Here is a 26,644-nt window from a genome sequence, read left to right as displayed (position 1 = left end):
TTCAAATATACCATCTCTACATCTATACAAGGTCAAGCCCTACTCTCATCTGTGCTTCCTCTTACTCAATCAATTATCAAGACAATTAATGCCTGACATCTATACAAGGCCAAGTCGTTCTTATATCTCTGCTACCTCTATCTATACAAGTCAAAATAGCCTCAAAAATCTGAAATATTTTAATCCATCAAGTATGGTGATCTCATAAACTCAAATACACATTAATAAAAAAAACAACCACGTCTTGTCATTAGCTTCAATATTATGCTCTTTTATGATTGCATCTTGTTTCAAAGCTTGTACTGTCCATTGATTGCTATGACCAATGTATTTTAAAGCCTGTACATAATTTAATCATATACATATAATTTAACGTCAAGAGATTTTGCCTGTATGTAATATCATAACATAATAAATTTATGGTCCCTAAACACTTTCAAAGCCTCAAAAAGGAAAGAAATTGATCTAACAAGTATTTTGATAGACTGGCGTTATCAAATATAGATTCAAAAAGAGCAGCATAGCTAACGATAATGCTATATGATCTGCCACCTACTTTCCATACGCTTCAAAAGTATCTATTATTGTATTGCCTTCCTGATGGAAAGGAGGGCATTGAGTCTGCCAGCCGGCCGCACCAGCCGCCAAAATTGATTCCAATCCAGAACATTATTTCTGTTCAAGATTGGACAGAAAGCGTCTTTCTTCGACTTGATTCGACTATATAAGTTGTGAAGATCATCCTTTGCTTCCTAATACAGGCCCCTGGTGGTAGGGCGAAGTGGTAAAACTCCCGTATGCCAACGGGAGGATCCCGGTTCAAATCCTGGTGAACGCAAGTTGTTTGATTTTTTGACGTAGTACTGATGTCCTCGTTTGGTGTTTTGTACTCTTATCCATGATCTATATTTTGACGATTTCCTCAAGACTGTACTGGCTCTAGGAGTCGCACCTTATTAGTAGTAGATTACTTTCCCAACTTAATTCAAAAATATCTTATTCCCCTTCATTGCAGACATTGGGTCCACCAACAGTCTTTTCTATCCCTCAGTATGACATTTAAAGGACTTTAAATAAAACATGGAGCTCGACTCCCCTACAAAAAAAAATTGCTTCCTAATACACAGTCAGATCAACCCCACCACCACTCTGCCATGCTGGCTCAACATCGCTTGCATGACTTACTCAGCAATCACCTCATCGAATGTACCCACTCAAAACATGATGGGCCACTTTTACCAACATTCTGTCGCGGGACCTCACGGTCGACCATCGATTATGTCTACTGCTCACCAACGCTATTTCAACAACTACACTCGTCCTCCATTGATTTTATGTGCTCCCAATGGACTGATCATGCCATCCTCAATACCACCTTTCAATTCTCCTCCTCTCAACAGGGTACTGGACTTTGGCGAGCTAATCCCCAGCTAGCAAAGAACGAGTACTTCGTCACCGAAATCCACCAGGCGTTAGACCAGTTCTTCCAGGAACCAGGTACTTCCCCTCAAGCACAATGGGATGCACTCAAGGCCGTAGTGAAAACCATTGCCCGTCGCATTGGTCGCCGCCACAGCTCTTGGCGCAACCGATAGCTCAAACGGTTTCAAAGGAAACGCAACCAGTTGTTCAAACGATATCAGAATCAACCAACCATTCTCCGAGAACGATTACCCGTTATCGAGAAACTCATCAGCGATCTGCAACAGGAGATCTCCATCCAACAAACCATTCGTGCGGGTAAAATGTGGCGTGAACAGGGTGAAACGTCTGCAGGATACCTCAAACGCACGGTCGCCACTAGACAAATTCAACGCACCATGTTAGTTCTCTAACATCCAGACACCCACTCCATCTGCGATACGGCAGAGACTATGCAGGATGCTGCAGTATGTTTTTATCGTAAACTATATACCACTGACCCCATAGATTATACCAGCATCTCTGAACTATGCAACACCATCCCTGCCTCAGCACAGATCCCAGTAAACAGCCAACCCACCTTGGAGACGCCATTTACCATCGACGAGATTATGACTGGTGCACAGCGGTCGCCCAACCATAGCAGCCCAGGTACGGATGGCCTACCCTATGAAATCCTAGCGGTGCTACTATGCCACCAACAAACAGCCCAACTTGCTCATGCCGTCTTCAAGGAGGCTCTTACCCTCGGTGTCTTTCCCGATAGCTGGCTCACTACTTGCATGTGTCTGCTCCCTAAAAAGGGCGATCTCACAAACCTGAGGAATTTTCGTCCCATCTCGTTAATCAACTGCGATGCCAAAATCTTCACACGCCTGCTCAACCAGCGTCTGATGCCACATATGCAACAATTAATCAGCCCCCAACAACTTGGATTCATGCCGAACCGCTTCATTGGCGAGCACGGCTTCACATTACTGTTGCATACAAGCATGCATCTTAGGCAACATTCACTTTCTCCTCAAGCCACCTTTTACAATGTAGCAGCATAGATGATGTTTATCGTATCACATCACATCTATGTTTACAAGTCCAGTCAATTGTGTGTTCACAGGTGCCTCAGGAACTACAATACATTCAATCTCCCCAATGTCAAGATATCGAGATCTACCTACACTACATGAAACATATCAACTTAGGTGGCCTCTCAACAAGCTATACCAACAATCTATAAGGCCCCAGTGGCCTGCTATTTATATACCATCTCAACGTAGTAGTCATTGACCAGGGATCTACCATATTTAAGCAAGCTAGATGCCCTGTAATAAAGAAGCTCTTTGCTTTCGTTTTAGATACAGTTGACAACTGATTATTATCATCGACTTATTATTACGAATTCACCAATTACAGACCACCAAACTTCTAGCTACTACCAACCATTCATCCACCATTGCTCTTCTTTTGGATCAAGAAAAAGCATATGATCGTATTCATCCCGAATATCTTCAACACGTTATGCTCCAATTTGGTATTCCACAATCTTTAACACACTGTATCAACTCACTTTTCTTCTCCACTAACATTCAGATCAACATTAATGGCCACATCACCACGGCACCTCTTCCTCAAGAAAGAGGCCTTCGCCAAGATGATCCACTCAGTCCCCTCCTTTTCAACATTGCTTTTGACCCTTTCCTCCGCTCCATTCAACAGAACCCTACTTTTGAGGGTTTCCATGTACAACAAGAAGCCCCACCACATCCATCACCTACTGCCGGCGTGGACGATCTAACCGAAAGCCTCACCAACTCATCCTCTCCGCCAGACTCCCCTCGCAACACTCCTTCAGTCTCTCCCACCCATTGCAATCCAATTAAGTACAAAATTCTAGCCTATGCAGATGACACATTAGTCTATTTGAAGAACTTTTCGGATTTTCTTCTTCTGCAGGACTCTATCAATACATACATGAAAGCATCGAATGCACTACTAAATTACAGGAAAACTATAGCCATTTCGCTCTCTGGACACCCACAACCAGATTGGCGCGAGTTTCTTGCTACTCACCAAATTCACCAAATGCATGACCGCACCTCTCCTGATCCAGTAACATATCTTGGCTATCCCATATGCTCCAGTCTATCCCAACGCAACCTCGCTTTCCAGCAACTCTACAACAATATCCAACAATGCATCCATATTCACTCCCAACGGAACCTCTCCATTCGTGGAAAAGCAACCGCTCTCAATACACTCATTTTCTCGAAACTCTGGCATGTCATGCGCAATTTTATTTTCACCAAAGCTCAATTACTCTCCTTACGCAGCCTTGGGTCCTCCTTCATTAACTTTCGTATCTTCCCCAAACTATCCTTTAGAACCCTTCAACAGCTTCGCCATCATGGCGGCCTCCAAGTTTTAGATCCCATTGTCCAATAACAAGCTCTCCAATGGCGCTGGATTTGCCCCCTCATTTTAGCCGCCTGTCATTCAACACTATTACCGACATACACCACCCCAAGCATTCCACTCCTCCAGTACACCTTGCAATTGTATTTCCACTCTACCGCTTTCTCTGATAACTTTTACTACTTACTCTTTACTGCTGCTCGACAAACCATCTGGTTCCAACATCGACCCAGTCCACACCAAGCTTTCCTTAACATACTCACGAATGTCATTACCACCATGGATCGAATACCTCGTTCCTTCACAACCTGTCACTTAAATTTTCATACAGGTTTATCATTACCTTTCCTTGAAATTATCTTACATACCGTCCCTTCTACTCACCCCCATTTCTCTTTTTTCACAGCTCCAGATCAAATGTTTGACCGACATCACGCCGTCCAGAAACTGCTCGCAATAGATGTGTTTACCTTTGACTTCGACTTACAAGTGATCCGTCTTAGAAATTGGACCTTTCTTGAGTTTTGCCATTATCCAAGAATATCTCATCGAGTTGCCCGTTGGATTGAGGAAGGCCAAATCTACCTCCAACCATTCTTTCTCGCTCTCTGCCGTCAGGCCCCTCGCCATTCATTTACCAGTGCCTCCTTTGGTGCCAACCCCCACAACATCCGCCCACTCATTCGCCGTCCAATCAAACCTATAACACCACTACCTCCAACACTGCCACTCAACAGTATTCAATACTACAAACACTTGGTTTCCACTGACATGCCCACCATCAACACTTCACCTCTTTCCCCCTCCCAATGGCGCCTCTTTTGGAAACTACCTATTCTCCTTCAATCTCGAACTGTATGGTATAGACTTATCCATCGAAAAATTCCCTCCAAATCGACCCTCCACCACTTCATCCCCACAACTCACCCTTCACCTTCGTGTCCTCTCTGTTTGACCCGGAGCCCGGAGGATATCCAACATTTCTTCTTTACTTGTCCTCTCAAACTCGCTGTATGGCGGTTCCTTGCCACTACATACCTATCCCACTCACCGATGACCGACGACGTCCTTCTCCCATTCCTCCACAGCATTCAAACTCTATCCATAGCTGAACCCACTCGCTCTGCCTCCTTACCTTTTCTAGAGCTTACCGTTTACCAAGTTTTCGCTACCAGTCTACTCTGTATATGGCAAGCCCACTGGCGCTCCATCTTCGACCATGTCCCTTTTGTCACCCTCAACGTTAACACATCTATTGCCCGTTCTCTGTCCCGCTTGGAATCGGAATTACAGTTTGATTTGTAAGTATGTATCCCCACGTATTTTATGGTCGTAATCCACTTCCTTGCTTCCCTTTTTCATTTCCTTGCCTTTAAAAATATATCCAGTCTTCTTCTTCCCTCATCATGACATTTAGAGGACTTTAAATAAAAAATGGAGTACAACTCCCCTACAAAAAAAAATTGCTTCCTAATACAGTCCCTGGTGGTAGGGCGAAGTGGTAGAACTCCCGTATGCCAACGGGAGGATCCCCGGTTCAAATCCTGGTGAACGCAAGTTGTTTGATTTTTTGACGTAGTACTGATGTCCTCGTTTGGTGTTTTGTACTCTTATCCATGATCTATATTTTGACGATTTCCTCAAGACTGTACTGGCTCTAGGAGTCGCACCTTATTAGTAGTAGATTACTTTCCCAACTTAGTTCAAAAATATCTTATTCCCCTTCATTGCAGACATTGGGTCCACCAACAGCCTTTTCTATCCCTCAGTATGACATTTAAAGGACTTTAAATAAAAACCTGGAGCTCGTTTCCCCTACAAAAAAAATTGCTTCCTAATACAATCTCAAAGTACTTTTCAAGACGCATCCAATGGTACCAAGTAAGGTAAATGTTTCGAATAAATTTACTGAGCAAATTATGAAAATATAAAAAGAGGTTTCTGGCCAAAAAGTCGAAATTTTACGTATCAAAGTCCCACAAAGAAAATTTCAGATGTTATGTTAGATCAATAGAAACATTTTGGTTCAATATCATAACATAATAAATGTTCAGTCCTTTTGCATTTTACAACCCTAATATGGAATCTGAGTTTCAAGGCATCTATCAGACCTGGCTCATATGAGAATAATGATTTTACAATCAATCAACAAAAACCACGATTATTTCTACCCTCTTTCCTCTGCTCAATGCTACCAACGTTTTCTTTGAACGACTGCTCGGAGCCTCAGAGATTTCACTACTTACTGCAGACATTTTATGCAACCCATGCATCGTCAATGTCCAGACTAACGTTATTAAATATAGAATGCAATAAAATATCATTATGAACGATATAGAAGGCAATAAAATATCATCATAAACGATAGTGCTATGACCTGCCACCTACTTTCTATACGCCTCAAGGGCATTTACTACTGTATTGCCTTATAAAAAGGGCATGAGTTTTCCAGTTGGCTCCACCAGCCAAAATTAATTCAAACCCAGAATCATAGTCTGTTCCAGATTGGACAAATTTTGATGATTCTGGACTCGATCGAGCTATTTTTGCAGATTAGACTAAGTGAAGTATGATAATCACCCCATGCTTCCTTAAGCTTTCCTGGAGTACTTTTCAAGGCGCTTCCAATGGTACCAGGTTATATAGATGTTCTGAATACACTTATTGAATGATTTGTAAAAATATGAAAAGAGGTTTTGGGCCAAAATATCGAAATTTTATATATCAAAGTCCCACAAAGATGATTTCAGAGGTTGCTTTGGATCGATAGAAACGTTTTGATTCAAAATATACCATAGTAAAAGTCTCCATTTTCAATGTGAAAAACGCGATCGTTTGATTTTCGATGAAAACCATGAGGGTACCTCATGCTTTTTGGTCGAATTTTGTTCATGTTTTTTTGATCCCCAAAAAGTTGAGCAAAGGTGTCAGAAAGTAACTGCCAGATGAGAGCAACCATTTGGGGCTATTTTAACGATATAAAACGGCCTTGAAGGCAAAAAAATGCAGCTCAAATGCACTCATATTTTGCTGTATTAGGGACACTAAGGACTAAAAAGCGGGAATACCAGTATGCTGCTTGCCCGTATATGAAGTAACTACTGTAGGGAGAAAAACTGTCCCGTTCTTTCAAATAATCTTGACTTTTACCCAGTATATTGCCAAAACTCAGAAAACAAAGCTACCCCATGCTGCGTTCGATAGAACAGCTTATAGGGATTACAGCAACATAAAAACCTCATGGCTGGACTATATTTTAATCCCAGTATAACCAGCTAAAGTGAGACGTGGCAAAAATGTTAGGTGGGTAATTCTAGATGATATAAAATGGTTGATATCTTTACTTCCAATAAACGTATCGAAGAAATCTAAAAAACTGCCCGCGGTATGCTCAGGATATTTAATATCCCAGTAGCATTCTAAAAATATAAAAGAAGCTAGTTTTTTCATATTTTTTCTTTATTTCTTTGCTTTCTTTTTTTTCAAAACTTTTATTATGCCTGCTCGTTTAACACAAGATTTGCGCAACATTCTCCAATCTTTGCTCCAACGTGGTCGTTCGTTCTCAAAGATAAAAAATTTGTATCCAGGAGTGGGTAACTCTACTCTTACAAGGCTCAGAAAACTATATTGCCCTGACCCAGCTAGACCTCTTGGCGGAAGACCGAAAAAACTTGGTGCCAAAACTATGTCCCTAGTGTCAAGAGGACTTTGATCTGGTGCTTTAGATAATCCGCGAGCAGCACAAGAAAGTTTAAGATCGATGGGCCATGATATGTCAATTAATGGCATCTGATGAATTCGTAATAATAAGTCGATGATAATAATCAGTTGTCAACTGTATCTAAAACGAAAGCAAAGAGCTTCTTTATTACAGGGCATCTAGCTTGCTTAAATATGGTAGATCCCTGGTCAATGACTACTACGTTGAGATGGTATATAAATAGCAGGCCACTGGGGCCTTATAGATTGTTGGTATAGCTTGTTAAGAGGCCACCTAAGTTGATATGTTTCATGTAGTGTAGGTAGATCTCGATATCTTGACATTGGGGAGATTGAATGTATTGTAGTTCCTGAGGCACCTGTGCACACACAATTGACTGGAGTTGTAAACATAGATGTGATGTGATACAATGATAAACATCATCTATGTTGCTACACTGTAGAAAGTGGCTTGAGGAGAAAGTGAATGTAGCCTAAGATGCATGCTTGTATGCAACAACTAAATTGCTTTCATTGAGACATAAACAGTAAGTGTCCATTCTGAAGAACATTAAAGGTGTGATTATACACTTCTATTTCCATTTGATTAAGGTTTTATTATTGTAAAAGACAAAATAACGTTAGACAGATCAATAGGAAACCAACTAGTTGTAGACCCTCGCTGCTTCGATCCCTCAGCCAATCAGATTGCTGGAAAACTCCGCTGACCTAAAAAAAAATTTGCGAGGGTTTCCCCCTGTTTTGATGTGAGGCAAAATTTTAAGCGCCGCTATAATAGCAATATAGCTGTCACTATCCTCAAATTTCCCCCAGGTGCTAGAGCATGCCTTACTTACACCACCTAGCTTTAGATTCTGGCGTTGAGACTCTCAATCATCACTAAAGTAAGTAATGACAACCAAGTGGAGGCGGCCTATCTACCTCCTAGCCTCGGATAAAGTCTTTTTGAGCTTCAGGGATAGGCACATCCACACAACGTAAAAAAGGCATGCTTCAAAGAAACATAATCAAAGGAACAAATGAACATAATACTATAAGAGTATAGTAGTATGTAGGCAAAAAAAAAGAAAGGCGCTCACACGAAGCGAGTCAAAGAAAAGCGTAACAAACACAACATCAAAGATGTTCAAAGATGCTCGTTGCTATTGTTGCAATAATAATGCATACATGAGCAGCGCGCATGGTAGTAATAGTCGGGTGTAAAGCAACATGGCACAAATACACACAATTGAAAAAGCAACAGTGGTATTATAAGTTTGCAATACAACATAATGACTAAGTTTGTTTCATGTGAAGCCACAGAGGAAACACTACCAACAAAAGAAAAGAAAAGAAAAAGAAAAAAAGCGCAACAAGGCAAACATCATGAATGCATTATCACGAGAAAGGAAGTAACAAAATAAACGTTCAAAGAAGGTTTATATCATTGCGACCAGAAGAAAGAAGATACTTACCACTTACCACAGCTAGAGATAAACCAGAGAACGAGCATGCACCAAAGACAGTAGACCAGGAAAGACCATATTAGCAGCAGCAACAGCAGCGACAACACCAGCACCATAGAGAAACCAAAGAACGAACGCCACCAACAGAGACTAGTTAAAGACCAAAGAAATTGCTTACTAAACCTATCACAGCCATGGATGGACCAGAAAAGTATAGGCAATCACCAGAGATAGACCAGAGAACTAGCATACAGCGAAGACTGTAGACCAGGAAACACCAGATTATCAACAACAACACCAGCAGCAACGCCAGCAGCAACACCAGCAGCAACACCAGCAGCGTAGAAAAGCCGAAGAACGAGTGACACCAGAGACCAGACAAAGACTAACAAAGCAACTGTCAAAGATGGAGACCAAAGAAGCAGCTACCAGACATAATAAACCAAAGAAGTAGACAGCAGAATAGCAGAGAAGTAGTGGCAGCAGCGCCCACGGCAAACAGGCAAAAAAAATAATCGAAACCCAATAAAAAAAATTTGATTAGTGCTTGTTCTACGTCTTTCTGTGCTCGCTGTCGAACGGTACCTGCTATATTCCACTTAAAAGAAGCAGTATCAAGTGCTTTTAACAATGCAAGAAGGCCGTGTTATCAGAAGCTAGAGTGTTATTTTCAATCAAAAGGGTTTCAAAACCAATGTGGTTTGATATTAAACGCGTTTTGCAAAAAGGGCAAAAAAAAGGAGGGCATGGAAAAATGAGAGAGCGCCCTGTTCGACGTCACGGCCAGTAGATTTGGTCCCAGTCTTCTGCCATCGCGGCAGCCGTAAATGCTGCACTTTAATTTGCAATTGTGCAGTGGGTGTTTTCGTCTTCAAACTTGACTTGATTTGATATCCTTTGAACGTTTTTGACAATTTAACTATGAAAATTGTCGTTGTCACATCCAACGTTATAATACATCTTTAGAGAACTAAAAAAGCCGCATCGAATGGTGCTGTTTACATGCAGCTTTCAGACCGAAAATAATGAGCATTTTTCAAAAATATGAAAACAGGTTATCTGTGAATATGTCAAAACCTAGCATATAAAAGTTTCATATAAACAGCTTCCAGTGTTGCGTTGCATCTTTACAATCAATTTGATTCAATATTTATTATAGAAAAAGTCGTCATTTTTGGGGTGAAAAACGCGATCGTTTGATTTTCAAGAATTTTTCCTTACTAGTACACATGAAAATCATGAGAATTTTCATGAATTTGCAATGACCTAAAGATTTTTGAGATAAAGCATCAGTAAGTAAAGCGTGGGCAAGGAGAGACGTTTGGCCCTATTCCGGGCGTCCACAACGCTTTGTAGCATGAGTTATTCGTGCTTCAAAATGGCTACATTTGGACAGAATTTGACCAAAAACAAGGCATAGTATGTTGTGTTGCCAAGAGAATCAGTAAATCACGGTTCTGTCTGATGACCCTGGTGTTTTGCATTGTACGGAAATTAACATCTAAGCGATTAACGCTTTTATTCTACTTCTGAGGTGCAGGTCTTTCTTTTTGAAATGCGCGACTACAGTGATTTTATAACTTGAACGTCAATGATATTATGCAAATTTGAATCTGACAACCTGCTCGGATTGAACGAGATGCTTATCAGCTTAGCAGGACACTTTTGATAATTGTCCACTACAGAGACGCCATATCTAGCCGTGAAGCTAGACGTAATAATAAAGCCTATCCACGATGTTAAACATTCATATCTTAGGAGAAATGACCGAAAACGAACAGGCTAAGTCAGTGTCAGCACAATAATTGGGGAAGCAAATAACAAAACTTTGTATCAAAGTCGAGAGAATAGAGATTCAGGATATCTGTAAAGTTTATAATACAAGATTCGACACCAGGAGGTTGTAATGAAATCGTGTTTAAATGGCTTCACGGATCTACACTGCCGAAAAGATCAGTTCCTGCCAAATTGTCCAAAAACAATCGCTCAATGCCAACTTTTGCTATAGTGACACATATAAGTTTCTTTTTGTGTGCCAGCATGAGTCATATAACGCCCTGAGTATATTTCATATACTTGATCATCACATGGATGTTTCTCTGCTGTTATTAAGGAAAAATGTGTTTTTTCCACCGTATACTCCAATTTAGTAGGGGTTGAAAACCTCATTTTAAAGGAAGCATTACAGGTGTTCAAACGACGACTCATTTTGTAGTAGAGCAAACACAGGGGAACAAGGTCTGATTAATAATAGAAAAGCCTGACAAAGTTGGAAGTTGTGCTGATAATATTAGTGTCGAAATACTGGTTTTATATATATATATATATATATATATTTGTTTAGTTTACGTTTTATTCGGCTCAATTACAGTGTTTAGTCGATGCAATACTGTGGGAATAGCATTTTTAAGCTGGGCGAGTTTGCATACGTTCTGTTAAAAGGCTTATCCAAGTTGAACAAAGCAAGCCACAGTCATCTGATCTTGAAAGCATAGCTCACCAACATGTCAAAGTGTTGATCGACTACTTGAAAGCAGCAACATTGGAGGAAGATCAACATGTCCAATGTCCCTAAATTTAAGAGGAGGATTGAAACTAATCATGCATATTTTATTCGTCATTGCGAAAAGAATAGCTACGTTATGCTTGGTGTTCTACTGTATACAGTATATAGGCTTGTTTATCTTCTTGTTTCCCAGTTTCTGACTGTTTAACAAAAAGTGTCAGAGTAATGCTGAATCGATACACCTTTTGTTTTCAATTCAGACAGAGTACACTCAAACTGCTGTGGATCAACGGGTTTTGTACAGTCTTTTACGAGAACTGTTTTGAAGCCAAACTTGATTGCATCCAGACAAGTCCATTTCACACAATAATCAGCAGCAAGCCCAACGACAATCACAGTTTCAACGTGGTGCTGATACAATATCTTGGCCAAACGTGTGATTTCCGAGTAATTGTTATCGGCAAAGGCGCTGTACGAATCAACACGTTCATTCATGCCTTTGTGAACAATGAAATCAATATCTTTTTCATCCATTTGCTTGGATAGCTCTGAGCCAAATGAGTGTTGCTGTCATTGTATGAGTATAAAGAACAAGACACACATATCATTGTACACAATTACCACGCAGTGATCCGGCCACATCACTTGTGTCTGCTTGACGCCTTCGTACTCAATTTCCTTGGTCTCGAATACCTGTTTATCGGCATGGTTTGACGCAAAACTGATGTGATTCTGTGGATGCCAATCCTAAAAGAGCATTATTGATTATTTGAGTCCTCACTATAAATTCACGACTGCAATACCTTGGAAGCTACAATCAACCCACCTTGTGCTTTCACTTGCTTGATGAGACTATTCACAGGTTGCAAGATGCTATTTGAATCAGCCACTGCCAGTGATCCCCCTTCAAGGAAATCGTTTTGAATATCAACTAAAACAAGTGCAATTTTGCTCTACTCGGAGCGAGATTAGCATGAACTCAACCCTGTTATCTTTATTGAGAAGTATACCATGTTTTACAAGAAAAATAATTTGAAAAAAAAAGAGAATCCCGCTGCCTGAAGAGTAATCAGCACATGTAACCTTTTGAGTTATATCAGCATAAATGTGGCTTCTTTCAGCCAATGATCCGCGCAATTTGACTGATTTATCAACACTAAATTACACTTGTATTGTTCACGTTATTCATTCTACATCTTCAAGCGGTGTAGCATGAATCCATTGTTAAGCAAAAAAGAGGATCATTATATCATTTCAGTCTGTGCCATGATGATTCCCTTGGAACTCCGGGTATGTTGGATATCAAAATGAAAAAAAAAAAAGGCATTTTGTATAGCTTTACTTTTTTTTTTTTTTTTTTTTTTTTTTCTTGACTCTCCATTGCATACCATGTCCAGCAGAACACCCAACGATATACTCATGAAGAAGGATACTCATTCTTCCAAAGGCAGAATATCAAAGAGGAATACCCAGCCAACGAGAACATCGACACGCTTAAGAGATGTCTTTATCAACAGTGCTCAGCGTGAGGAATTGATAACTGCATGTTCAAAAGGCGATGTAGCCAGAGGTACAACAGTTGTGTGTGTAATGGCATTGGGTCTATCATGTAACTCACTGCCCTCTTTCCTAGTATCTCATCTATTGCAAGAAAAGAAAGCAGGCATCAACCCAGACCTCATTCGAGATTCAAAATTGCGTACGCCTTTATTAATCGCTTGTGCTGGAGGTCATGCTGCCGTTGTAAGACAGCTGGTTAGATTTGGAGCAAATGTGAATAATCCCATGGGCGATATAGTAGGGAATAAACCGCTTGATTTGGCAGTGATATCGAATGATGTGGATACAGTGCTGGCAGTGTTGGAAGCTGGAGCAAAGGTAGCTAGCCATGACAGTAGTCAACAGCATGGCATGGCAGACGATGGATTGCCAGTGGAATTGCGACGAAGAGCAGCGAAGAGGACACCTTTGGATCTGGCAAACTCTAGACTTGAATTACTCATACAACAATCAGAGTCCAAGGGAACCATCAAATCAAACACAATGGATCAAGTAAAGCAGGTAAGAAATCATGTATGAATGGGTTCATTGTTTATTGGCTCTTTTTGACATGTTTACCATAGATCATTCAATTGCTGACCCACTTTCTACCGCCAACCTCTGTGGATGAACTGAACGAGCTAACTGATAAACTGTCATCTATCAACATAGCAAACGAAAGCACCAGTGAGGATAACAGCCTGTACGATCAGCAAAAGAACAACGAAAACATGTTTGTCATGAGGAGTCTGCGAGACGTCATTTCCAAGATACAAATCTAAAAGGAATCTACAATGTTGCATCATGAATGGACTGTTTGCCTCTGCTGCTGAATTGCTCGTTGAAATGCTCGTAGTCCTCTCGTGTAATGAATAAAAACGTATCGGTACCAGACCACAAGCACAGTTCAAATTCATCATCTTGGTCGCATGATTGCTTGAGCATATCGATTACTTCCTATACACGCAAACTCAGTATCTCCTGCCATTTGCCAGCGCTCTACAAAAGGCCTACCTCTTGCGATAATCCCATTGATTTGGCCAATGCATGCGTATCACACAATTTCTTCTCTTTGACCAACTTTTTTAGCTTGTCGCTGTATTTGTTGAATCGGTATTGCCGCTTCTTTGCGTCCTTTTCTTGTAATGCCTGCATTTTCAACTCTTCCTTGGCTTTTGCTTTGGCCAGTTTCTCCCTCTCCTTTCTACGCTTTTCCATCTCATCTGTCCTTTGTATGGATTGTTCCATCTTGATACGTCTATACTCCTCTTCATCGGCCTCCTCTTGTGCTCGTCGCAGATCACGTTGCTGGTCCATGTACTCCCTGTATCGTCTCTTCTCTTCTTTTTTCCGTAATTTATCGCCCCTCTTTTTGCCTACTTTTTTTACGCGAACCGCACTGGAGGATCCTTCATCATGATTATCATCAGAAGCATCTTGCTCACCATCGTCTTGGTCATCACGGTCATGCAAAAACTGCTGCTCAAACGCCTGTGGTTGGGTATTGATAGGGACTGTATCATTGTCAGCTTTGAGTGCATTCATGTAGATGGACATGTATATATCAGACGTTACCATGCGGAGGATTTCTCTGTCTTTGTCGAATGTCTAGCAGCACCAGAATACCAACAATACATAATATAAGAGGTATAAATACAAACAATGGTAGTCCCTGGCCGTCTTTATCTTCAGAAGCCATCTTGAATGAAGTGCATGGAAAGAGCGAGAGAGCAGAGAAAGAAAAACAGCCGGATTTCCGCAATCACAACATTTGCGTACCCGCTCTCTGAATTCTCACCAAAAGCAAGTTAATCTTGAGCAAATCAATTTAGCATTTCTACCATGTGGATGCCCCAAAGCGCATCGTAGTGTCAGTTCATACCAAAGGCAGGTGCAATCTCTATCAGTAGGTGTGCCATGTGCAGTGTGAGGTTGTGGAGGGGTTTATCGCATACTTGATTTGCAGGAATGGGCCGATGCTGTGGACCTGCAAGTTGGCGACAGCTGGTATTTCAAGCAGGCCTCTCAACATCTTGATTGCATTTCACAACCAGACACCCAATGATTCCTCCCATCGACCAAACAACAAGACGGTCAGATGCTCCCAAGATTTCCGTCGACTGTATTTGGCTGGATCCGCCTCTTTATCAATCGTGAAAATGTTACAGACACATGTTGCCGACTACATGTCCCTGCAAGTGACGTATATTACTTGTAATGAAGCATTTGATGCTCGATCGAAAATAGGATAATCGAGTGTAATATAGAGAATGACGACTTTCAATAAAATGGCTACTGGAATAGTGCTAGTTTGATTTCCATTGTCTGTTTATAGAAATCAAAAGAAGCATTTGAGTAGCACATGATGGTTGTATAGATGCTGCTCTCGTTTGACCAAGAGACTTTTTTTTTTTTACTGCTGTGTGCTGCTGGCCGTGGTAAGAATGGATTCCATGGCTCTATAACAGAAGCCCACTCTTTTTATCACTGGCACGCCGCCCTGCAGGATATCATGCGTAAGTGGAAAACGGAGGTTTGAGCATTGAGTGGGGACACAACGATAAAGTGATTGCCTTTTAAAGCAATGATCTATCGTCATTTCCAAGATTAAGGTTAACTTGTATGAGAAGCTCCAGCTCCTGTTTCTACTATATCTTCTTGATTTTTGCGTTGGCTTTGCTTTTCTCTTTTCTCTTTTCTCTTGTTCCTTGTATAAAATAAAAGTTTAGAAATGACAAACACTATGGTAAACGCACCTCACAGCAGTACATTGGCCATTCCATCCTTGTCTCCTCCTGAATGCGCCAACACCGCATCAAGCACTGCGTCTTCAGCATCATCACCACGAAGGTTATCACAGACAATTACAGATATCGTTACAGGATCAAACCCAAATACAACTCGCAGTAGATCAGGCTCCTCGCCAAGGTCGCCTTCGCCTACCCATGTAGAGATACAAACCCCAAAGAAGCTGTCTATTGAGTTCGAAGGCGGAACACACATCATTGTGAGACCAAATCGAATCATTCGAGGTAACGTACAAGCAACTCATTTTTACAAGCTTGCGCGTATACTCACGCCAATTGCAATTGTATTAGGCGTTGTTCATCTCAAGACGCCGCAGCCCATTCAAGCCAGTCAAATCAGAATCAGAGTAGGTACCGTGTGTATCAGAGCAAAAGGATGCGGCATTAATACAAGCATGCGCATAGTTTCGTGCCGAAGAAGTAGCAACAGCCAAAGTAAAGGAGTATGGATTAGAGAACAAAATTGAACGCATTGATCAGTCCATCACCACCTATTTCGACGTGAGTACCAAAGTGTGGGGAACGGAGCCCAGTGGTAAGTTTGTGGTATATTTTGTGTCCACTTCAATATTGGCCTTAACACACTGCATTCGAAAGCCTATTTAATGAGTCCGTGGGAGGTGATTGAACCGGGAGAACATCAATACCCATTTGCATTAAAGGTAACCTGAAAATTACGTACAGAAAAATCTAGTGTCTCATGTGATGTCCATGATACTAGTTTCCCAATGTGAATTTCCCTCCCTCCACCGATGATCCTGTTGGGTTTTCGATTCACTACATTTGGTCTGCTCACTTGGATGCCCCTTCCTTCAACCCGGGCGCTCGGTCAAAAGAATACATTATGCCTTATAGACCCATTGTCTGTGCTCCCCCTACAAAGGAGTGGGAGTTTACTCAAACAACCTATCAGGCGGATAAAAAGACTCCAATCGCCAATGTCAAAGCTAAATTACCAAGAAGAGCATTTTGTCCAGGTAGGTTGTGAGGTGGAATATGTCAGAGCGTATCTATTGATGCCATGTTGTATGTCTTGCAGATGAGGATGTTGATATGGAGTTGCATGTGGATAGTATTCCAACGGATCTCGTGGTAACCAACGTCCACTTTACGCTCAACAAATGCTGCACTGGCCAGATCCAGATACAACGGGGTCTAGCACGCAAATCAAAGGTCAGGAAAATCATTGGCGGCTCTCTTCCTGTTGGAGGCAATGGAGGAAGTATTCGTTTGCCAGTCAAGTTCCATGTGCCTACTCGCCTGGTGTCACCTAGTTTCCTCTCCCGTCATATCCGAGTGCACTATGAGATGGTGTTTACTATCCAATTCACAAGCCACGGTGGCCTCCTCAAATCCACGCCAAGCTGCGAGTTCTCTATACCCATTGGCATCACTAATCTACCGCACAACCATCTCTTGCACATTCCCAACCTCACTTCTGTGCAATCTTACCTTCAATCAAAGGAGTCACCCATCTTTTTTGATCCATTTTTAGATGAACCTCCTTCGCAATCCAGCATTCCAAGTGAATTATGGGGCCCTTTGACAGCTGCATTGACAACACCTCCGATCACGTCACCCCCAAATTACTTCAGTTTATCGGATTTGCCATCCCAATTCATCCAGAGAGATCGAGAAGAGCGTACTATATTCACAAGTCGATTGATCAAGCCTGGTATGGCTCAGGAGTTGGGTGATCCCATCGCTATTGTGTCCGAGAATAAGGACTGTGAGTGGTAGACTCTTGTAAATATATACAGTATCAAATAAAAAAAAAAATCCATGTACTATCCAGCCTCTATACGGATATGAATACATACCACACACAGAGATGCGTTGCATATAAGACATAAAGCCTTGTTTAGTCTGATGAGCCTAAATTTTACATGAATTTGTTTGTAGCACAGACCAAGCTGTGTCTGTTTTATTATGGATGGGTAAAAAAAAATTATGTCAAAGATACGTATATGTACATGGATTAAGAATTAGAGGAAGAAATCAAGTGCAGGTATTATAGAAAGGGAATCATAGGCCGATTAAAACAAAATTGAACTGAGCGCAACAAAGATGACCAAGGCGAGTATGGGGTCTGTAGAAATGGCTGCTGTGGATGAGGATGCTGCGTCTACCCGGGTAGTGCTATCGTGTTGACGCTTGACAAGTGCTAATTTGTCTTGAAAATCATACTTTGTCTGGGCAGTGTAGACGTCTGTTTTATTGTCTGATAGTTTCTCCTATATGTAGAATGGCAGTTTAGACACTGCCATGCTGTATTATGATGAAATGACAGGTACCTTTACTGCTAAACAGCATGAGATGAACGCAAGCAGACACAGTGTAATATTGAGTCGCATATTGCTGGGGATAATGAAAAAAAAAAAGCAATCGAATAAAATTTTACAGAAACATGCCGTTATATAGAGGGTTTTGATTTGGGATTGTTTAACCTTTTCGCAATGACGTTCAATGAAATCTGAACGCATCATTAAGACGCCGTTTATTCGCTCGACAGCTTAAATGTTGATGGGATCAGTTAATTACTTGGCAAATCACTCGCCAATGTGCTCAAGCCGCTTGGCACAATTAAAGATGGTGGTTCAAGTACCCATGTTCAGGTAGAAACCCCTCTCGGGTTCAACGTTTGTTTGTGTTTGTCATGTACGTAGATTGGGTAATTGGATGCGAGTGATGATTAATGATAATTGCACGCTTCATTTATTGCTAGGCTACTGTACATGTGAATACATTAACAAACATGAATGTTGAGCATACATGGCGTTGTTCGCCATACACCTTGACCTTTCTAAACATGAGGTAGCTGCATCTTGTTAATTTAGACAGCAGCGAAACCTGTTGGACGTACGGTATTGCATTTGCCAACAAAATAATGCAGTCTCCAGCAGATAAACCTGATTTGAGATGTCTACAAGGCGTGCCCAAAGGATCAAATGCGGCATTACATAGTTGGCCTTTCAGTGCCGACGTTTGATAAACAACATTGCTTGGTATTGCTACACCCGAGGCATGCTGTACCAGGATTTCGACCACAATGCCATGGCTCCGCTTCACATCTCAATGATAGACAACAGTGATCACTTACACATCGGGCTTAGAGATCGAAGCCAAGAGTTTTGTACCCGGTCAATATGATGCGTCAAGTAGCATACAAGCGATCTTCGTAACAGGCGCTATTTTTATCGTGAAAGACTTTCAAATACGCATCAAATCGCCATCATTAAATTCTAGAGAATTGCACATTTATACCAGATACAAAATCATATCGTCAGGAGATCCGTCAAGAAGCGCACTTCAAGGCTTTACTCGCAGATGAGTAACTTTGTTTGTCCAGCTGCGTAAATCTGAAGGCGGTGTAAAACTGTCCAACGGTCGAATACGTTCCCTATGGTTCTGATCATCAAAGCGTCGACTAGTCATAAAATATGCAGTGATTAATACTTGTTCATCGCATATAAGAAGCGCGCTGTGCTACTCTATATTACATACCCGATGGAGAGGATGCTGAGAATGAGTATATAAAAGTTGTTGTCGGATACCCTTGATAGATATGAAAGCTGGGCAGAAATGAATCAAGGAAAGGTCCTAATGAAGCATAATTATCAGCCACACATACGAAAATGAAATCTCACAATCTTAATAGCCTGGGCAGATTATTCAATCAACTTTTAGAATTTTTATCAAAAGCAGCATTTCTTTCAGTCAAGCCAGTTTTTCAAATGCTATAGAAATGGCCAAATCCTGATGATGTTTAACATGGTTGTTCCACCAGGCACTTGAAGAAGCACCAAAGAGTAGGCAAGCCATATGCAAACAGGTCAAACAAAGCCCTAGAAACTTTTTTTTGTTTGTAACATTGTGTGGCCAAGCACTTGGTGGTTTTGAGAGTGGCAATACCCAAAAGCCGATATCAACTAGAAGCAGGCTTAGAGATGAGCTACTTGGAATTCATGTCTGATGCAAGTGATTTGGCTGAAGAGATTTCTTAACGTGCCTTGTGCAATCCCTGCTTTTCTAGCTTCCGTTTACATGATATCATTATGTGCTGATGGTAAAAAAAAAAAAAAAAAAAAAGAGAGACATCATTATGTAATGTCAGCCATACACGCCAGGAACAAGATAGATCTTCAAAAAAAAAAATGTAGATCCGTTTAATTTTATTTGAAACAAAACGAATGATAAAATGTATATATACAGCTGTGTACAAGAGAAAAAACTTTTTCGACGAACATGATGGAAGGATAGTAGTGATGCTATTAATGGTCTATTTAAGGTGTAGTAGGGTATGACAAGTTCTACATGTCCAACATGATGGGATCCTCGGTAAATCAACAGGAGCAGGCTAGTTACAAGCAGCTTTAAAACATGAGTGAGCTTAGTGCAACGAAAATGACAAGTGCAAAGATGGGATCTTTTGACGACACTGGTATTGTGGATGAGGATGGGAAGTTCACTGGTTCCTGTTGTTGTCTAGATAAAAGAGATCTGCGCTGATGGTTCATCGATCTGACATGGAGCGTATTATTTTGTAAATAGTAGTGGATTGACTGCTGTGGATGTTGCGCCTAAATGAAAAATGTGAATATCCTGATCCAGCAAGGAGAAACCGGGATGCAGATCCCTGGTTCCTTGTATAAACAACTTACATTTGTTGACAAGCAAATGGATAATACAAAGAGCAATGGAAAGAAGAGGGCAGATAAGCGCATTTTTGTAGTGTTTTAGTGATTCAAGAGAAAGAAAGAAAGCGAAACAGGAAAAGGCACTAGTTTTTTTTTTATATATGATCCAGGTAGCCACATTGAGGCTTTTTTTTCTTATTTATCATTGTAGTACCATCATGACGTTAAATCTGCCCTTGTTTGCATTTGAACGCCGTTGCAAATTTAGCTGTTTATTTCATTCCCTTCCATTCATCCCCCCCCCATCTTTGTTTCCCTTTTCCTTTTATTACCTCTATACACAATTTCGCCACATCTTCTTTTTCATCTTCTGCGAAGCCCTTGAGAAAGAATACAAGTGAAAAGCAAATACAACAGAGTAAATCAGTGGGAAACTAAACCTTAAATCTTGAATTAACCTGCTGTTGCCAGGGCAATAATCAGCATGTCTTTTATCAACAAGTTTATTGATAAAGCAAAAGGCGCTCGCCAGCAAAGTCAACCCGACCATCATACCCCACAAAATAGCAACACTAGCAGTAAATCCATCTCCTCCATTGCAACACATTCTACAAATCATAGCTCCTCTCATCAGACTGATTTCTCTACGGTCAAGTCGTCCACATCTTCCTCAAATCATCACCATACCAAACAAGATGAAGATCTAGAAGGTAAATATCGGCCTACTTGTTTCTTTCCTCACATCGCTCTCCTCTTTTCCGTTCTCCTTAAAACTTGATTCAACTGTTAATCTATATAATTAGATTTGATTGATTCCCTTCAGCAGCTGAAAAAAGATAAACGTAATTTCGTCTTTTTTTCCTTCACGCACATTTCATGGATTGAACTCAATTAACACACTCATTTCTCATTGTAGCTGCTAAATCAGACATGTCGGCATCTTCAAACACAACCGCAACGACCGCTACAACAGCAGCAGCAAAGAGCATAAATGAAATACAGCCACAGCCGATGCAACACCAGCGTAGTAGCAACCGATCCACACCCACTTACACTTCGGTATACAATGATCAGTCAATCATTAAGCAACGTCAGGATCGCCCTCGACTCAAATTAGCGGACTTCAACATGTTGCGTACGCTCGGCACAGGTTCATTTGGTCGTGTTCACCTTGTCCAATCTCGTGTTAACGCACGTTATTACGCTGTAAAGGTATTGAAGAAATCCGAAGTTGTTCGGCTGAAGCAGGTGGAGCACACAAACAACGAAAAACACATTTTGGAATCAGTAGCACATCCCTTCTTGGTGAATATGTGGGGTACTTTTCAGGATACGGTGAATCTGTACATGGTGATGGATTACGTTCCTGGCGGTGAATTGTTCTCGGTACTTCGTCGGTCAAAGGTAATTCTCGGCCATCTTCCTTTCTATAGAGTGATTGACTCATACCTTCTTTAAATGATAGCGATTCCCTGATCATGTCGCCAAATTCTACGCTGCTGAAGTGATTCTTGCTATCGAGTACATGCACTCGAAAAATGTCATTTATCGCGATTTGAAACCTGAGAATCTATTGTTGGACAGTCAAGGACACATCAAGATTACTGATTTTGGTTTTGCAAAGCATGTTCCTGATATTACTTGGACATTGTGTGGTACTCCCGATTACCTAGGTAAGACAGGACACTGTGAATACTACCTGACAAAGCATTGCGCTGACAACGACCTCCAATTAGCCCCAGAAATCATTCAGTCAAAAGGTTACGGTCGAGCTGTGGATTGGTGGAGTTTGGGTGTTTTAGTTTTTGAAATGTTGGCAGGGTAAAGTAGTAATAGCAGTAGATGGATATTTGGCACTGGCTCACTCTTTGTATCTCTAGCTATCCTCCATTTTATGACGACGATCATCTCAAGCTGTACGAAAAGATTCTTGCAGGTCGCGTCAAATACCCTCAGTATTTTATACCCAATTCCAAAGATTTATTGAAGCGTTTATTAACTGCTGATTTGACAAAGCGTTATGGTAACTTGAAGGATGGTAGTGAGGACATCAAGAGACATGCATGGTTCCAGGGCGTTGATTTCAACCGGGTGTTGGCTCGTCAAATTAGACCTCCTTATGTCCCCAGCATTCGTGGTGAGGGTGATGCTAGTCATTTTGACAGATATCCTGAAACAGACGAACAGTATGGTAATGAGGCTGCTCCTGATCCATTTAGAAATCTTTTCCCTGATTTTTAATGCTCTTTTTTTTTTATTACTAATATATTATTTATTTTTTGATATTTTACATTGGCTATTGCCATTGATTTTGAATACTCTCTTCTTCATTTCTTGTATATACACGTTCTTCTAATTTGCTGTAAATGCAATGCAACTTTGGCGATAGTTGAGTGTATCTTTTGGAATCAAGGTATCCGTTCAACATTGATGGCTTCTCATTTTAGTGGCTTGCAGAGATACACTCTAGAGACCTCTGTACAGATCCCCACTGAGCATATAATGCTGCTCTGCATAACATTCTGAAGTTTGTATTGACAGGCATGCTCATGAGATTATGAGTGGAGAAGAATGACACATTCGACTCAACCCTCAGATGAGATTGGAGCTAATCATCGGTGAACATAAGTGCATTCGGAATCTGCTATCCTTCCCTATGCATACTCTGATACAAATTGTATAAATGCTCTCGTCACATACCGAAATAGCTGTTCAGCCAGTGGCGGTAGTCTCTTTTAAACGAATCAATGAAATGCATACTGCCTACCTGCCATGCTGAAATACTGCAGACGATGATTAGCAAGTTGCGATTACATACACTTTGATGGTGAGCCAGGTTGACTGGCGTTGTCAGGTATTATAATGTTCAACAAAAGCAAAAGAAAGTATTCAAGCTAAGCGATAGTCCTTCCAAATTCATGATCCCCATTTAATCTGCATGGCAATTGTTACTGTCATCATCAGAAAGGCATTTTGGTCAGCCAACAGAGCCAAAACAGATTCAATCTCAGAACAAACTATTCTGCCCAAGATTGGCTAAATGTTTGTTTTTTTCGACTTTTTTAATCTATTCTGTAAGCTTCGACTATGTAAGCTGTAATGATCTGCCCGTACTTCCTAATACATTCTTGGAGTACTTTTCAAGGCGCTTCCAATGGTGCTAATTGTAGTAGGTGTTTTGAATGAAACCACCGAGCAATTTAATAAAATTTGAAATGTGGTTTTTAGCGAAAATAGCCAGATTTTGCATATGAAAGCCTCGTAAAAGCGGTTTCAGAGGTTGCTTTGGATCGAGAGAAACATTTTGAATTAATACATACCATAGTAAAAGTCTTCATTTTCAAGATGAAAAATGCGATCGTTTGATTTTCGATGAAAACCATGAGGTACCTCTCATGGTTTTTGGTCGATTTTTGGCCATGTTTTTTTTGGTTCAAAAAATTGAGCAAAGGCGTCAGGAAGTCACTGCTACTCAAGTACAAGTGTTTGGTATCATTCCGGCAGCTCAGAAAAGTCTACATGTCAAGCTATGAAGGTCTGAAAACTGTCCAATTTGGTTGTACTTTTGCTTTATGGCTTTTATTTACACAGCATGAATCACATCCTTGATAGCTGAAATATTCTGAAAAGGCAGTTATGTAGCCTGTGCAATTTCTAATCCAAATAGAAGGCATATTGATTTCGGTGAAGCTGATTCATGCAAAGTTTGATGCGATATGTTGCTGGTAAGCTTATTAACAATGGAAATGGAAATCCGGATTTGCTGCTTGAGCACTATGGTTTTACAATTTTGCTTGGCTACGGTAAAACCCATTAAAACTGATATTACCAAATGCTGAATTAGATGCAATCTAGCTACGCTCGTCGATGGTGTCGCTCTGCGGGCTGTCGCCGTAGACATTTCAAATCAGCTATATAAGTAGATTTAAACAATCATTTATTAATTTAGAGAATGAGAAATCGAATTTGCTGATGAATACTACAGTTTTGAACCTTCGCTTCGCTGTGATCAAGCCCTCATATAGATCAATGTTACCAAGTATTGGATTAGACGCCTGTTTACCATGGTTTTGCACCTTTGCTTCGCTACAGTAAACCCCCCCCCCTATAAATCAATGCTACCCAATGTTGGATTAGATGCTTTATTATGTTCTTGGTGGAGGGGCTAAACCCCTCCCCATTGCCGGCTTCGCTGGTGGTTTTATTCGCCTTTGTTCTGGTTCTCAATACTACCAAATTTTGAAAGTATTATACTGTATGATTAGCCACAGCTTCTTGGCGTTGAACATTTTGTTAAAAAACAGGGTTTTGTGATGATTGAATTGGAAGGACCTGCCATGCATTTAAAAATACCATACTAGGCAATGAGTATCTATCAGTGTCGCGTTGACATTTTTCAACAACCCACCTTCAACAAGCTTCCTTCCTCTTATTGTATTTCAAAGAATAATAAAATGAGATTTATTGTTTAATATGTAACAGGAACAAAACAAAAAATATAGTATAATAATATAAAAAATGATGGTGTTTGTTTGAAAGGGGGTAGTAGTTAATCTATGTGCAAACGATGTCGTAAGTTGCCATATTTCTCTAGTTGGAAACAGGCTTGTGAATCATGGCCTCTCTGCCGGGACCGACACCAATCCATTCAACTGGAACACCAGTCTCCTTCTCGATGAAAGCAATGTATTTCTTTGCGTTCTCGGGAAGATCCTCATACTTTGTGCATTTAGAAATATCGGTTTGCCAGCCAGGAAGTTCAACGTATTCAACCTCGACCTTTTCAAGGAGATCAAGATCAGCAGGGAAAGAGGGCAACTTCTTGCCATCCAAATGGTATGCAACAGCGACCTTGATGGTGGGCAATTGATCGAGGATATCGAGTTTAGTCAAGTTGAAGCTAGTATAACCGTTGATCATGGTAGAGTAGTTGACAACAACCAAATCCAACCAACCGCAACGACGCTTACGACCAGTAGTAACACCAAATTCAAAACCAACAGTTTGGAGATGTTCACCAATTTCGTTCAATTGTTCAGAGGGGAAGGGGCCGCCACCGACACGAGTACAGTAGGCTTTCACAACACCAATGACCTTATCTACCTTGTTGGTAGGGACACCGAGACCAGTGCAGACACCACCAATGGAAGTAGCAGAAGATGTGACATAGGGGTAGGTACCGAAATCAATATCGAGCATCAAGGCATTGGCGCCTTCAACGAGGATGCGCTTACCAGCCTTGATTTGTTCATGGAGGTAGGGGATAGTATCAATGACATAAGGTCTAACACGTTCAGCGAGTTCCTTGTAACGCTCGAGTTCAGCCTCGACATCATATTCAAAGTTACCATAACGCTTGCGCTTGTTCTCGACCATGGTTCTAAAGCGAGCAGAAAATTCTTCAAACTCATAGAGATGGTGGACGCGGATACCAGAGCGAGAAGCCTTGGAGGAGTAGGTAGGACCAATACCCTTACCAGTGGTACCGATACTGCCACGGCCCAACTCGATCTCCTTGAGACCATCGACCTTTTGATGGAGATCGAAAACGAGATGAGCACGGTCGGAGAGGAGGAGACGACCTTCACAGTTGAGACCTAAAAAAAAAATTTTTTTTTTGATGTTAATAAATTGCATCTACACTAAATTTCTTCTCTTTTTCTTTTTTTTAAATCTTTTACAACTTTTTATATTGGAAACTTACCCTTAGCTTCGAGCTTGGCCTTTTCCTCGAAGAAAGAAGGCAAGTGGACAACAACACCGTTACCGATCAAAGCAGTACAGTTGGGGTTGATCAGGCCTGTATCTAATGTCAGTCTCTCCAACACCACATCTACTAGCCAGCAGGATACACTTACCGGAGGGCAACATGTGGAAATCGTACTTGACATCGTTGACAACGATAGTGTGGCCAGCATTGTTACCACCCTAGAATGACAGATGTTTAGTTTCCGAGAGCAGAAACAGTAAATGGGAAAGACTTACAGCACAACGAGCACAGACATCAGCCTCGCCACAAAGGATATCAGACAATTTGCCCTTACCCTCATCACCCCATTGAGCACCGAGGACAACAGAAAGACGACCCTTTTGCAATATAGACATTATGTTTTAAGAACAGGAAAACCAACACGAACAAAAGCTCGACACTTTTTC

General features: G+C 41.0%; 12 protein-coding genes across 12 annotated transcripts; 7 read left to right on the top strand and 5 right to left on the bottom strand.

The window, feature by feature from the left end:
• Positions 1-1,176: 1,176 nt before the first annotated feature.
• On the top strand, positions 1,177-2,474 carry ATC70_008427 (uncharacterized protein; the record flags this gene model as incomplete). Its single annotated transcript, XM_064827676.1, has 3 exons — positions 1,177-1,401; positions 1,596-1,822; positions 1,940-2,474. The coding sequence occupies 3 exons, from the start codon at positions 1,177-1,179 to the stop codon at positions 2,472-2,474; spliced, it is 987 nt and encodes a 328-aa protein (XP_064686960.1).
• A 463-nt stretch (positions 2,475-2,937) lies between these two features.
• On the top strand, positions 2,938-3,861 carry ATC70_008426 (uncharacterized protein; the record flags this gene model as incomplete). Its single annotated transcript, XM_064827675.1, has 1 exon — positions 2,938-3,861. The coding sequence occupies one exon, from the start codon at positions 2,938-2,940 to the stop codon at positions 3,859-3,861; it is 924 nt and encodes a 307-aa protein (XP_064686959.1).
• A 387-nt stretch (positions 3,862-4,248) lies between these two features.
• Positions 4,249-5,136, top strand: ATC70_008425 (uncharacterized protein; the record flags this gene model as incomplete). The annotated part of the gene is made up of 1 exon (XM_064827674.1): positions 4,249-5,136. The coding sequence occupies one exon, from the start codon at positions 4,249-4,251 to the stop codon at positions 5,134-5,136; it is 888 nt and encodes a 295-aa protein (XP_064686958.1).
• A 4,061-nt stretch (positions 5,137-9,197) lies between these two features.
• On the top strand, positions 9,198-9,453 carry ATC70_008424 (uncharacterized protein; the record flags this gene model as incomplete). The annotated part of the gene is made up of 2 exons (XM_064827673.1): positions 9,198-9,210; positions 9,266-9,453. 2 exons carry the CDS (start codon positions 9,198-9,200, stop codon positions 9,451-9,453), a joined length of 201 nt encoding a protein of 66 aa, XP_064686957.1.
• A 2,256-nt stretch (positions 9,454-11,709) lies between these two features.
• Positions 11,710-12,518, bottom strand: ATC70_008423 (uncharacterized protein; the record flags this gene model as incomplete). The annotated part of the gene is made up of 4 exons (XM_064827672.1): positions 11,710-12,072; positions 12,127-12,252; positions 12,309-12,458; positions 12,516-12,518. 4 exons carry the CDS (start codon positions 12,516-12,518, stop codon positions 11,710-11,712), a joined length of 642 nt encoding a protein of 213 aa, XP_064686956.1.
• A 376-nt stretch (positions 12,519-12,894) lies between these two features.
• ATC70_008422 (uncharacterized protein) lies at positions 12,895-13,826 on the top strand (the record flags this gene model as incomplete). Its single annotated transcript, XM_064827671.1, has 3 exons — positions 12,895-13,075; positions 13,139-13,566; positions 13,629-13,826. The coding sequence occupies 3 exons, from the start codon at positions 12,895-12,897 to the stop codon at positions 13,824-13,826; spliced, it is 807 nt and encodes a 268-aa protein (XP_064686955.1).
• A 7-nt stretch (positions 13,827-13,833) lies between these two features.
• Positions 13,834-14,743, bottom strand: ATC70_008421 (uncharacterized protein; the record flags this gene model as incomplete). The annotated part of the gene is made up of 3 exons (XM_064827670.1): positions 13,834-14,001; positions 14,059-14,558; positions 14,620-14,743. The coding sequence occupies 3 exons, from the start codon at positions 14,741-14,743 to the stop codon at positions 13,834-13,836; spliced, it is 792 nt and encodes a 263-aa protein (XP_064686954.1).
• A 1,032-nt stretch (positions 14,744-15,775) lies between these two features.
• ATC70_008420 (uncharacterized protein) lies at positions 15,776-17,591 on the top strand (the record flags this gene model as incomplete). The annotated part of the gene is made up of 6 exons (XM_064827669.1): positions 15,776-16,076; positions 16,143-16,198; positions 16,257-16,386; positions 16,449-16,513; positions 16,573-16,828; positions 16,891-17,591. 6 exons carry the CDS (start codon positions 15,776-15,778, stop codon positions 17,589-17,591), a joined length of 1,509 nt encoding a protein of 502 aa, XP_064686953.1.
• A 296-nt stretch (positions 17,592-17,887) lies between these two features.
• Positions 17,888-18,205, bottom strand: ATC70_008419 (uncharacterized protein; the record flags this gene model as incomplete). The annotated part of the gene is made up of 2 exons (XM_064827668.1): positions 17,888-18,085; positions 18,146-18,205. 2 exons carry the CDS (start codon positions 18,203-18,205, stop codon positions 17,888-17,890), a joined length of 258 nt encoding a protein of 85 aa, XP_064686952.1.
• Positions 18,206-20,224: 2,019 nt separating this feature from the next.
• Positions 20,225-20,575, bottom strand: ATC70_008418 (uncharacterized protein; the record flags this gene model as incomplete). Its single annotated transcript, XM_064827667.1, has 2 exons — positions 20,225-20,431; positions 20,513-20,575. 2 exons carry the CDS (start codon positions 20,573-20,575, stop codon positions 20,225-20,227), a joined length of 270 nt encoding a protein of 89 aa, XP_064686951.1.
• A 397-nt stretch (positions 20,576-20,972) lies between these two features.
• ATC70_008417 (uncharacterized protein) lies at positions 20,973-22,729 on the top strand (the record flags this gene model as incomplete). The annotated part of the gene is made up of 6 exons (XM_064827666.1): positions 20,973-21,198; positions 21,292-21,330; positions 21,405-21,892; positions 21,954-22,161; positions 22,225-22,309; positions 22,369-22,729. 6 exons carry the CDS (start codon positions 20,973-20,975, stop codon positions 22,727-22,729), a joined length of 1,407 nt encoding a protein of 468 aa, XP_064686950.1.
• Positions 22,730-25,078: 2,349 nt separating this feature from the next.
• On the bottom strand, positions 25,079-26,593 carry ATC70_008416 (uncharacterized protein; the record flags this gene model as incomplete). The annotated part of the gene is made up of 4 exons (XM_064827665.1): positions 25,079-26,085; positions 26,193-26,288; positions 26,347-26,416; positions 26,474-26,593. 4 exons carry the CDS (start codon positions 26,591-26,593, stop codon positions 25,079-25,081), a joined length of 1,293 nt encoding a protein of 430 aa, XP_064686949.1.
• Between the last annotated feature and the right edge of the window lie 51 nt (positions 26,594-26,644).

Source organism: Mucor velutinosus, assembly GCF_035048745.1.
Source record: "Mucor velutinosus strain NIH1002 chromosome Unknown tig00001561, whole genome shotgun sequence".
Taxonomy (NCBI): Eukaryota; Fungi; Mucoromycota; class Mucoromycetes; order Mucorales; family Mucoraceae; genus Mucor; species Mucor velutinosus.
This window is presented reverse-complemented; position numbering and strand designations above follow the sequence as displayed.